Genomic DNA, 12,484 nt, shown 5'->3' with positions numbered 1-12,484 from the left:
CTGCACCCAGGCCTAGGGGCCATGGTCTGGAGGGTGGATTTGGAGGATCTCTGTGCCTCAGGCTGGTACAGGGCCTCTTGGCAGAGAGGAACTCTGACAGGCACCGATTACCTTAAGTAAGTTCTCATAGGAATGAGCATGTAAGGATAGGGTGCACAGGTGGGACCACAGGAGCACCCAGGATGGGTGGCTTCTGGAGGGGGTGGCAGTCTCTGCTTTGAGCCCTGAGGACTTTCTGGGGCAGACATAGCCCTGCCTCAGAAAGCCCCCTAGTCTGAGACAAAAGTAAGGCCCAGGACTATTCCTCTAGGTGAAGCACTGCATAGGGGGAAGAGGCTGGCCTGGAAGTGTGTCTAGGGGGGAAGCATCACAAGAGGGACAGGAGGATGTGGGGTCCTGATTGAGGCAAAGGGCCTAAGCCCAAGACAGAAAAGAATCTGGAGCCATCTAGCGGGGGTCCCTGTAGTCCAAGGACTCACACACACCAGCTAATAACACATCCTCCTCCTGCCCAGAGTCATACTTGGCAGAGGGGTTGGGGAGGAGGAGTAGGGGCTGCCCCTCCACCACATCCCTCCCTACCCTGCCTCTCTTTCTTTACTGGGACCCTCAGGCTGTGGGGCCACCACTCTGCCCTGGTTGCCTCCTTCAAGAGAAGGAGTACTTTAGAGAGGTCTGTGTCCCCTGCCTTGGTGCCTCTAAGCCCTCCGCTGACAGACCTGTGACCCTTGCCCAAGCGTCTGTCAGTGCCCAGCCCCTCTATCCCTACTGAAATGGCAGTTCACTTGTCTTCCATGATCTGAGGGAGAGAAGGTCAGAGACAGAACGAACTGGGAAGACTTAGGTCCCATGGGGGGAGGCAGTTGGTGATGTTTTATTAGCCAGACAAGAATCAACAAACAAGTTCTAACATCTGTTCTCACCAGACCATTCCTCAGACAACAGCAGGGTTGGACCAGGGCCCAGACTCAAAGGCTTAGAGGGCCAAGGAAATTAGACTCCAGAAGGAGAAACCAGGGCAGCAGTGGCTGGCAGCACCCTCCCGGGATGCTTGCTCTTATCTTAGAGCATAGCCAAGCTCTGAGCCACTGGATTCCTGGAGACCCTTGGGAGGGAGCCAGGTGGCATGTTCTTAAGGGGAAATGGACCCCACATTTGATCCTTTGACCTCCAGGCTTCTTTGAGGGGGACTGGACCTGTCAGGGGCCAGGGTTAAGCTAGCATCTGGCACCTGGGTTCCCATGGGCAGCAAGCACTCTGGAAAGCAGCTACATTTTCTATCTGAGGGGATCTTTGATGTTTTCTGTGGAGAAGAACTTGTGGGTTTTGGGTAAGGGACAGGGGTAAGGGACTACACAGTAATCAGGAAGCCTGTGTTCTAGTCCTTGATCTTAACTAAGTCACTGTCCCCCTCTGGCTTTTCTTCCTTATCTGTACAGTGAGGGAACTGGACTTGATCAGTAAGGGCAAATGAAGTGCTGCTCACCCCCCATCCCTCACCCATGGCAGACATCACTAATCAATCACGGTGCTATTTTCTGCTGAGTTCAGATATGTCCTTAATATCCTTTACAATGCAGTGATCTAGGCAGCCACGACCAATGGATTGATGTTGGCACACAAGATGACGCCTCTTTGCCATCCTTGCAGTTGATGATGGCTGGGGTCCCTTCCAGCTTTGCTCACCTATGGTTTGTTCCATCCTTATTTCCTGAGAAGGGTGCCCAGTGTGTGTGAAGGTCTTTGGACCAGATGTTTTAAATTATTCTCCCCCAGCTCAGACTCACCGGCTACTGGGGAGGCCCAAGAGGGAGCCACGCCTGTCCTTTGTCCAGAAGCATCTATCTTGAAAGATTGTGGGGAAGGGTGTGTCTCAAGGTGGATGGAAGCTTGTGGGGCAGGGAAGGCCCTTGTCTAGCCACAGAGTTCTCAGAATACAGCTGTGGTCCACCTGAACTCTGCAGAGAGAAGGACAGTCCTACGTCACACTTCTAACCCTCTGCCTCTTAGGCCTACCTGCAGTCTCAAGAGCCAAGACATTTGGTCTTAATAGAATTTGGCCTCCAGTTAGGGGTTCTAAACCTCTCTCATTCATTCATTCAGCAAACATTTCTTGAGCACCCGCTGTGTGCCAGGCACTGTGCTTTGGAAACAGAGGCTAAGTCCTAAGCTTGCCTTCAGAGGGCTCACACTCTACTGGGGAAGGGAGATGGGGAGTCGGGAAGAGACCAGTGGCCCAAGGTGATCAGTGGCAGGTGTAAAGCACAGTGGGTCTATGGCCAGTTCAGGGAGGACTTTCCAGAAGAGAAAGGCACACTAGTCTTGAAGGATGATTGAAAGGGCAGTGGGAGGACAAACTTGTGGGAAATTGCTGCAGGTAGATGGACTGGAGGGTGCAAACTGAGGAGGCTTGAAACCGCTTGGTGGTTTGGAGAAATGTGAATGTTCTAGGAGGACGGGAGCAGTGGTGTTAAGGCTAAGGAGGAGGGACACCCCATTGAAGCATGGAGGCCTAATGGGCCAGGCAGCTGCTTCAGAAAGACCATTCTGATCTCCTTGGGGCAGAGGAATCAGAAGTAGAAAGATTGGTGGTTAGGAAACTTGGTTAAGAAGCTCTTAGAAAAGTCCAGATGAGAAATAATGGGTCTTGGAACTGGAGAAAGGAAACATCCATTAGGAAGAGACTCAGTAAGAATTTCTGGCTCATGAGGGGGACTGGATGAGAAGGGAGGAGATCTTGAGGGAGCCCTGGTGTGCTGGCTTAGGTAGCTGGAGGGCTGGAATAGCTGATAGTTGACTGACCAGTCAGGGTAGCCAACATGAGAGGGAGCAGTCTGAGGGTGAGGGTGACAGTGGTGTTGGCTGTGTTGAGTTTGAGGGGGTGTGGGATGCTGGGGAGCTGACCAGAAGCCCAGAGAAAAGCTTAGGTGGAGACATGGAATGGTGGCATCAGCTCCAGGACAGCTGTGGGTTGGTACGAGCAGTCCTCAGGGCTAAGGGGGAGCTGAGGCAGTGGAAGGGGCGGGGAGGTGGGCTGGGGAAGGGCCTGAGGAGGGGACAGAGGCAGAGGGAGAGAGTGGGCACAGCTAGTGGGCCTAACTTGGAGCAGGAGACACTGACTTGATCAGGAAGGAGACAGGGAGTTGGGGGGACAGAGGGGGTATTCAGAAAGAGGCTAGGAGGACAGATGCCCCCTCCCCTGAGCTCATCTGAGATGACAGAGGACCCCAAGCACCCTTCTTCTCCAGGATGGCAGGGCCATGAAGGCCAAGGAAGAGAGCCAGAGATGCATGGGGTGGGGCCTGCTGGACAAGATGGACATGGATCAAAGTGCTGGCTCAGGTAGGGGGAGGCTGAGGGCATCTGCCTGGGGCCTTTATTTTTTCTGTGGAGTAGGAGGGGTAGGGGCTTGACAATGATGAGGTAGGTTTGAATGGCTGAAAAGGATTGGTGGCAGCTGGGGCCATGCGTTCTTTCCCACATGGCCTCAGACCTCTGACCTTCACCCTGACCCAGGCATCTGCCCTCTCCAGTCCAGCTTACAGGACAACCTTGAACTAACCTTTCCCTGTACTGCCATTTACCTGGCCTCCTGGGACAGGCCTGGACGGGCACTTCTGCAGCATGGGTGGGGACAGCGGGCCTTCACCTTCTACCTCGGCATAGATGTTGCTGGGGGCCTCCCCGGGGCTGCCCCGGCCCATGGCATAGAAGGCGATGGGTTCATCAGGCTCATGATAGATAGGGTTGGTGGGCTTGAGGGGTGTGGCCAGGCGGGGTCGAAGAGAGGGACTTGCGTAGGCTTCCGGGGGCAGCTGAGGTTTGGTGGGGATGGGAGGCCTGGGCCTGGGTGGCTGGGAGGGCTAGGAGAGAGAGCAAGTTCCCCCCGGAAGAGTTAGGGGAGAGCCTCCTTCCTGCTGGCCCCCCACCTCCCTCAGTGGCCTCTCTCTTCTTTTTGTTCTCAGGCTCCTCTCCCTCCCTCAACCCCTCCAGCCAAATAATACCTCCTTTGGTTCTGAGCTCCTCTCTTTTTGTATTGAGGCTGGGGCCTGCCCCTTTCTGATGATTGGGCTGTACTGAGGGTTTGGGTCCCAACTTTTGCTTCCAGAATCTGGTTCTTCAGTCCTCAGGAAAAGTCCTATGGGCTCTGGAGTCTGCTGGGAAAGGGGGAAGTCGGAGAGATTTGATTCAAGAGAGGGCAGGGTCAGGGATAGACAGAAGACCTGGAGGACGGAATAATTTGGTCCAAGTGGAGGACAGGGGAGAGGAGATGGACTTGGGAATGTGGCCTGGACTGTGTTCCCTAGGTGAGGAAGAGGAGATGGAGACGGTAAGGAAACCTGGGGTGGATGGAGGTGATCATGCTCTGGTCACAGGCTGTAACCAGCATTAAACTTATTTTCTTACAGAACACAGGGCCAGGCCAGTCTCCGTTTATCTCTATGGTTGTAAAAATGCAACAAGGCTTTAAAATCTTTAGCTTAAAAGTTATTGGCTTGGGGACCTATCTCCATGACAGCTGATAGCGGTGCATGTTTATTTCTATGGGTGTAGAAGCTTAATTTATGGAGATATAAGGTAAAATTAAAAAGGACAGAGACTGCCTTGGGAGAGGTGAGCCCCCAGAAGAAAGTTCTGTCTGTAGTGGGTGACTTTCAGCTCAGCTCAGCCCTGCATTCTAAATACCCTCCATACCCTGAGGCTGTGGGCTTTTCTCAGGCTCTGCAGTCCTTCAAGTACAATCGCCCTCTGAAGGCTACTGTAGGCTTCCTGGTCCGAAATCAGAACTCTTTTTCCCTCCTCCACTCCCCTTCTCTCTTGGTATTTCCTTCATGAATAAAAAGTAGCAACCTTCACCCTGCTGCCAAAACAGCACCTCTGACTTGGCCTTGACACCTCCACCTTCTTCCCACGTCAGAAGGAACCCAAGTCCCACTCCTTCCACTGCCCAAATTTCCTTTATATCTGTGTACTTTTTTATGTGCTTGTGGCCAGCACCTGAGTTCAGGCCTCCAGATTCTTCTGGCTGTATCCTCCTGGTCTTCCAACTATTCTCTAGTCTTAGAGCACAGTGCTCTTACAGAAACTCACTGAGCCTGTTCTTTTAGGATAAATTGAACTCCTGAGAGCTTGGGTAACAAGATCCTGTGTGACCTGGGCATAGACTCTTGGACTCTGACAGTTCTGCCTTCAGCTTTCTCAGTTCCAGCTGGCTCCTCCTCATCCCCAGACATCCCCACTTCCTGCTCCTGCAGCTTGGGAATCCTCAAGTCCCATTTTTTTTTGAGACAGAGCCTCAAGCTGTCGCCCTGGATAGAGTGCTGTTGCATCACAGCTCACAGCAACCTCCAACTCTTGGACTCAAGCGATTCTCCTGCCTCCACCTCCCAAGTAGCTGGGACTACAGGCGCTTGCCACAACGCCCAGCTATTATTTTTTGGTTGCAGCTGTCATTATTGTTTGGCGGGCCCAGGTTGGATTTGAACCCGCCAGCTCAGGTATATGCCTTAGCCGCTTGAGCCACAGGCGCTAAGCCGTCAGGTCTCATTTATTCCTCACAAAAGAGGCGGTGCTCATAGGCACTGCCCCCATTTCTTTGAACTGACCCCAATCAAGTACTACAAACCTGTTCTTGTCTCCGTCAGTCTATGCTTTTCCTCAAGTCATCTGCATGGCTTCTTCCCTTACTCTAGTCAGGCCTTTTTATTTTATTTATTTTTTTGAGACAGAGTCTCAAGCTGTTGCCCTGGATAAAATGCCGTGCCATCATAGCTCACAGCAACCTCCAAATCTTGGACTCAAGGGATCCTCTTGCCTCAGTTTTTCTATGTTTTTAGTAGAGATGGGGTCTTACTTTTTGCTCAGGCTGGTCTCGAACCTGTGAGCTCAAGCTATCCACCTGCCTCAGCCTCCCAGAGTGCGAGGATTATAGGTGTGAGCCACTGCACTCGGCCTATTATTTTGTTTTTTGAGGCCTATTATTTTGCTCTCTATTGAGGGCACCTTGTTGCCCTCAGTAGAGAGCCATGGCGGCATAGCTCACAGCAACCTCAAACTCTTGGGCTCAAGTAATTCTCTTGCCTCAGCCTCCCAAGTAGTTAAGACTACAGGCTCAGGCCACAGTGCTCAGCTATTTTTAGAGACAGGGATCTTGCTCTTGCTCAGGTTGGCACGCCAGACCCCTTTATTTAAATGCCCCTTTACTGGAGTGGGCTTCCCTCCTATCTCTATGTGAAACTGTCCTAGCCCTGCCAGTCCCTAGTACTGTTTCTCTTCTCAGCACTTGCTTATCATTACTGCACAAGCTATGTGACATTTAAACTCTTGGGCTTAAGTGATTTTCTTGCCTCAGCCTCCCAGTAGCTGGGACTACAGGCACCCTCCACAATGCCCTGCTATTTTTTTGTTATTGTTGTCCTTGTTGTTTATAGCAGGACCTGGCCTGGTTTGAACTCACCAGCCCCAGGGCACGTGGCCAGCGCCCTAACTACTGAGCTACGGTCACTTGTTCACTGCTGTTTTCCCAGTGCTGGGAAGGTTGCCTGGCACAGAGCTGTCTCCAGAAATGCCTGAACTTGCTTGGGAAGGCACTTCCTGATGCTGCGGTCTGCCAGGCTCAATGGCACCTGTTCCTCTCCTGCAGCACCACTGTCACACTTGATTCCTATTACTTGTTTGCTGCGGAAGGTAAATGCTGTGCGTTTGAGACTGTCTTGTTCATGGCTCTGTTGTCAGGGCCCACGTGCTCCAGGTGCTCTGTGTAGCTGGGTGGGTGCTCAGGATCCCTCACCCCCAGCACTTCTGTCGCTCCCAGGGCTCCCCACGGAGACGTAGGGTCATCCTCGTGCAGGGTCAGAACGTACCTGACGGGCTAGCGGCGCGGCGAGCGTCTCCCCATAGGGGCTGAGTGGGTGCGCCGAGTAGTGCTGCAGCAGGCCCTGCAGCCGCGGGTGGGCGCTGTCCTCGCCCAGCACCACGTGGCGCCCATCGGTGAGCTGGGCCAACAGGAAGTGGCGGCAGCAAGTCCGGCTCCTGGAAGGCACCACTGGGGTCAGATCCTCTCCCTGTCCATGGCCAGAGCCATTAGCTTTGGGCGGGATTGACTCCTCCCCAGGGGAGTTCCCCTCTGGTCGCCCCAGCCCTGCCGCTGGGCTGCTCCTCACCTGTAGGTCAGCACGAAGGCCACCGCGCTCTCGCTGAACCGTACCAAGTAGCATCCCTGAGGCTGGGGCTCCAGTAGCCTCTCAGCTTCCCTGTGGATGAGTGCCGGGAGGTGGGACCCAGCTCTGACTCTTCTCTCACCTCTGTGTTCTCAGCTCTTGATGGACCCCCCCACCCCTAGCAGGATGCTGAACCAGCCAAGAAGGGACAGGGTGAAGACGGGAAAGAGGATATGGGTGCTGCTGCTGTGGGTACTGAGAGAAGACAGGGGCCACTCAGGAGACCTACCCCAGTCCTGCATCCTTCCCTGGCCTCACCCTGGATGGGCAGCCTGGAGGAGCTGTGACCATTGCAACAGGATGGTAATTAGACTTCTAGATTTCAGAAGTCATGAGCTGATTTGAGCAGGTGAAGGAGAGAAACAAGAGAGGCTGAGAAATGGAGGAGGGAAGATCTGTAAGGGTGGGAAGGAGGAGGAGGGGGCTGGAGAGAGCTAGAGATAAAGATGGAATAAGGATGGTGGGAGAGAGTGGGGGAAACTATGAGGACAAGAGGCCATAGAGGCTCGGCGCCTGTGGCTCAGCGGCTAGGGTGCCAGCCACATACACCGGACATGGCAGGTTTGAATCCAGTCTGGGCCTGCCAGACACAATGACAACTACAACTAAAAAATAGTTGGGTGTTGTGAGGCAGGCACCTGTAGTCCCAGCTACTTAGGAGGCTGAGGCAAGAGAATCACTTAAGCCCAAGAGTTTGAGATTGCTGTAAGCTGTGACACCACAGCACTCTACCCAGGGCAACAGCTTGAGGCTATGTCTCAAAAAAAAAGAGGCCATGGAGACAGGAGGATAATGAAGCCAAATGATGGGAAACTGAGGGGTGGACAGAGGTGGGCTAGAGCCTCTCCAATTATCTCTCTGGGAGAGGTATCTCAGTGAAAAGCCTGAAACTCCAGGAGTTGGGGCCTGGAGTCAGAGCCTCAGTTTACTCCTGACTAGCTAAAGCACCCAGGACTTGCCCCTGCCCCTCTCTGGGCCTCCTCTGTGACTCACCTCCGTGTGATGAAGCCATGGAACCAGGCAGGGGCTGCCCCATGCTGTAGGAGCCAGTGGGCCTGGGTCTTCTGGAACCAAGTCCGGGTCTCAGCCTTCAGGGTCAGGCTTCCTTCCCCAGGCACCTCCTCAGCATTCCCTGGAATGTGGGCAGCGCTAGGGGCCTGGGGAGATACTTGGATAGGGGAAGAGTTCTAGGAGTGGGAAGCAGCCATGAGCGGCCCTTCTCCTGACTCCAAGCCAGCTGCCACCCTCTCATCCTCATATCCAGGCCCTCCTCTCTATTTTAGGGTATAAATGACCCAAAAGTTTTCTTAAGGTCTAAGATAAATCTCTCTCTCTCTCTCTTTTTATTTTTTTGAGACAGAGCTGTTGCCCTGGGTAGAGTGCTGTGGCATCACAGCTCACAGCAACCTCCAACTCCTGGGCTCAAGCAATTCTCTTGCCTTAGCCTCCCAAGTAGCTGGGACTACAGGCTCCTGCCACAATGCCTGGCCATTTTTTGGTTGTAGCTGTCATTGTTGTTTGGCAGGCTCGTGCAGGATTTGAACCTGCCAGCTTTGTTGTATGTGGCTGGTGCCTTAGCCGCTTGAGCTACAGGTGCTGAGCCAAATTTCTTTTTTTTTTGAGATAGAGTATTACTCTGTCACCCTGGGTAGAGTGCCCATAGCATTAGCCTTGCTCACTGCAACCTCAAACTCTTGGGCTTGAGCAATCCTCCTGCCTCAGCTTCCCGAGTAGGGACTACTGGCACTCACCACAACACCTGGCTAATTTTTCTATTTTTAATAGAGATGGGGTCTCACGCTTGTTCAGGCTGATCTCAAGGGATCAGGATGAGTTTAGGGTGAACTCCTAAACTCAAGGGATCCTGCTGCCTCGACCTCCCAAAGTGCTGGGATTACAGGCATGAGCCACTGTGCAGGGCCAAAATCTTTTCTTCAGTTTCACCTGTTTTGGTTCCTAAAGACTCTCCTTCCGCTTCCCTTTAGCCCTGAGGACCTTTAACCCAGTAGCAGTGAGCTGGGAAATTGTGCTTTAATAAGGTGAGCAGGCAGTTAAGGTGTTCCAGATGGACAGAGGGCCATTCCCTGGCCTGGGGATGAAGGAATGATCCGGGAAGTCACTCCAGAGGCCAGATGAGGAAGGGCTTACCCCACAGTAGAAGGTTCCCTAATGACTGGGCAGGTGACTCAGCCTGAGCTTCTAGGGGCAGAAGAGCTTCTAGGGGACAAATGGGCAGCTCTGCACATGAAGAAGGTGCTCCCCGTCTTTGTTCCCTCTCTCCTTCCCCTAGCCCTGTTGGTAGCCCCCATCACTCCTGCTTCCTTCCTTGGTGACCTGGATTTGCCTACAAGTCTTCACCCATGTGAGGGTGGGAGACATGAGGGAGCTGCAGCCCCTCCCCCCAGGTTCCCACTCACCGCAGAGGGGCTCTCTGGGGCCACAGGGTTGGGCTGGGCCTCCTCAGCCCTCAGGGCCTGGAGTCTGGGCCCAGAGAGCAAGCCCAGGTCTTGGTAGCTCCTGCGGGTCAAGTTCATGGGCTGGAAGGTGCTGAAGGTCGGGGTGGGGGCTTTGTGACTCCCTGTTAGCACAAAGAGGGCTGTTGGGGTTTCTCAGAGGGAAGACTGCCTTGCTCTTTGCTTCTCACTCCCCCCCACCCCAGGCTCAGGGGGCCCCACAGGCCTTTGCCTATGGACCTGGGATGATCTTGACAACAGGAGAAATGCAGAAGGGACAGCAGAGTGGACTTCTCAGGGATGAGGAATAAGGAGCCAAGGTACAACACAGGGCTAATGCTGACTGTGGGTGTCGTCAGGTAACTGGTGCCAGGAAGGACAGCCCAGGAGGGAGACTGCCTTCTCATGGCCCAAAGGCCCACAGTCTCTTCAAGGGAGGCCCACAGTCTCTTCTGGCACAGGAACCTCTGCGTCCCCCCACCCTCCTTCTTCCTCTTGCTTCCTCCTTTCTCCTCTCTAAGAAGCACTCAGCAAGCCCTGTCACCTCTGTCCTGAGGGATGAGTGGAGATGGAGCCCCCAAGAGTGAGCAGGGGTTATGGGCGCCCTCCCAATCAGCCTTGCCAGCTCTGCCATGGCATGGGGCCCCTCACCTCTGAAATGGAAGGTCAGGTCCAGGAAAGCAAGCAGAGAGATGATGGTCTTGATGTCCCCTCCCACCCGCATTCTCAAGCTTCACACTTACCTTGGGGGCATATCTGGGTCAGGGGGAACTCCATGGGGACAGCTTATAAAGGGACCCCAGAGCAGGGTGTGTCTATGAGCTCTGGAAGGGTCTGTGCACTCAGCGACTCATCTCTTCTCTTGCTCCAGCCCCCAGAGGCAGGAAATGTCACCTTACCCACAGCCTAAGCGCCAGCAGAAGACTCACGTCATGGAAAGCCCTCAGTCAATTGTCCCACCCCTAGAAGCTGTGCTGCTGAAGGGAATGGTGGCATGGCGATGGTGGATATTTGTGTCACTCTGTTTAGGTGCTGGGAAGTCCTTACTGCTATCTGACCCCCATTCCTCCTGATTCTTTCTCTGTTCCCTTATCCCAGACTAGTACTTTCCCTCCTCTCTCTCCCCCATGTTCTCCCTCTCTCTTTCTCTCTTTTTGCATTTTTGCTTTGTCCCTGAAAAATCTCCTACTCTGTCTCTTGATCTGTTCTGAGCCATGCGGTTGGAGACGTCAACCTCAGAAGGATAAGCCCTGTAATATGTCGGGCCTCCTGGCGATTATTACTCATGAGTATGCTCTGAGGAGACATGAGGAGGGGAGAGGGCAGGACTGCCACCGGAAGGATGTGGTCAGACTTCTGGAAGGACTTTTTGAGGTCATATGAAATCTGTGAGATAAGGGATTAGGGAGGAGGGCCTGGCTTCCATTTGAGTAGATAATGGAGCTGGTCAGGGCAAAACCAGGCAACCCTGGAGGATGAGAGAGGAATTTCTTCCAACCAAGGAGGTTGTTAATAGCATCAACACTATTAGCAGTTGTTAATAATATCAGTGATGATGTCTGAAACTTCCACTGCGCTTGTACCCACTGCCACCTCAGAGGACCAACCCTAATCCTCGGTCTCATTGGATCCTCACTAACTGAGAAGTGGACAGGGAACATTATTCCCGTTTCTCAGGAAGGCAAACGGAAGGTGGGGGTGAAGTGCCTTCACTAGGTCTTTCATGTCTCAGAAGCCGGTGTCAGAGCTGGGATTTAAACTAGACTTCCTCTCCTGATTTCACTGGGATTTAGGCCAAAGGTTCATGACTGTGTGCCAGGCACTGCTCTTTTTTTTGCCGAGAACTCAGAGAGGAAAGAGGACCTTTCCTCAGGATACCGGTGTGGGTGGTGGCCTTGCCAACAGGTACTCAGCCTTAGTGGTGGTGATGCTGTGGGCATCCCTTACAGCCTGGGGTGTGTGTGTGTGTGTGCGCGTGCGCGTGCATGCTTGTGTGGGTGTGCACTTGTGTGCATGTGTGCGAATGTGTGCATGTGGGTGGGGAGAAGGGGCTGAGATGCCAGAAGATGAGGTCCAACTGAGTCACAGAGGATGAATCGGGCTGAAGAAGGTGGAAAGGTGTTTCTAGAAGAGGGGCCAAGTTCACCATGATGGGACAGGAAAGAAGCGGAGCAGCAGAGAAAAAGAACCATGCAAAATGATGTTCCTGCGTTGGCCACTGCAAAACTGGCTGCAAAGAGCAGTGCCGGGTGTGGACAGGCATTTTCATTTGGCACAGAAGGCTTTCCTCACACAGGGTGCACAGTAAAATCACACCTGGAGTGACCCGTGGGAGGAGGAAGGAGGAGGAATGTACTTATCTGCCCAACTCCCTCTTGCTCCCCACTCTGCACAGGTCAAGGTTATCCCACAGGAGCTGACGTAGAGGTTGAGTGCCTGCACCTTGGGTTCTGCTCAGGACACCAGACCCCATGGCTGGTGCTGTGGTATTTAATGTTAATGAAAAGTGGAGGGTGTCTCAGAGATAGCCTCAAGTTGTGGGATGCAATGACCATGTGTTCCTAGGACTCCAGTCATCTCTGACCACCAAAAAGGGGCCTCTGATAGAAATGGCAGTGGTCTGGGATGCAGACAGCCCCTTTGGAAATAAAGGGTCAATTAAAAGAATCTAATCGGGATGTATAAGTTTTGTGTCCCACACTCCTTGTGCCCTCTTTTTACAGCCAGCTCCCACACTGCAATGTTGAGCTTAAACTTGCTCTGTGCAAAGGTGTCCCTGATTCCTTAGTCCCCAAGAAGAGGGCTTCAGGT

The 12,484-nt window shown here is 53.3% G+C and overlaps 1 protein-coding gene across 3 annotated transcripts; it reads right to left on the bottom strand.

The window, feature by feature from the left end:
* Window positions 1-534: 534 nt before the first annotated feature.
* Window positions 535-10,834, bottom strand: SH2D2A (SH2 domain containing 2A). Of its 3 annotated transcripts, none has more exons than XM_053607800.1 (8): window positions 10,417-10,834; window positions 9,638-9,798; window positions 8,214-8,407; window positions 7,164-7,253; window positions 6,864-7,032; window positions 4,005-4,157; window positions 3,585-3,863; window positions 535-1,958 (listed from the first exon to the last, which is right to left on the bottom strand). In XM_053607800.1, exons 1-8 carry the CDS (start codon window positions 10,448-10,450, stop codon window positions 1,842-1,844), a joined length of 1,197 nt encoding a protein of 398 aa, XP_053463775.1. In that variant the 5' UTR covers window positions 10,451-10,834; the 3' UTR covers window positions 535-1,841. The 3 variants fall into 3 exon arrangements, with proteins under 3 accessions (XP_053463775.1, XP_053463777.1, XP_053463776.1); XM_053607802.1 differs by having other exon boundaries at window positions 8,214-8,377; XM_053607801.1 differs by having other exon boundaries at window positions 536-1,958; window positions 4,005-4,154; window positions 10,417-10,832.
* Between the last annotated feature and the right edge of the window lie 1,650 nt (window positions 10,835-12,484).

Source organism: Nycticebus coucang, chromosome 10 (assembly GCF_027406575.1).
Source record: "Nycticebus coucang isolate mNycCou1 chromosome 10, mNycCou1.pri, whole genome shotgun sequence".
Taxonomy (NCBI): domain Eukaryota; kingdom Metazoa; phylum Chordata; class Mammalia; order Primates; family Lorisidae; genus Nycticebus; species Nycticebus coucang.
The sequence above is the reverse complement of the archived record's forward strand: the minus strand, read 5'-3'. Positions and strand labels throughout refer to the sequence as shown.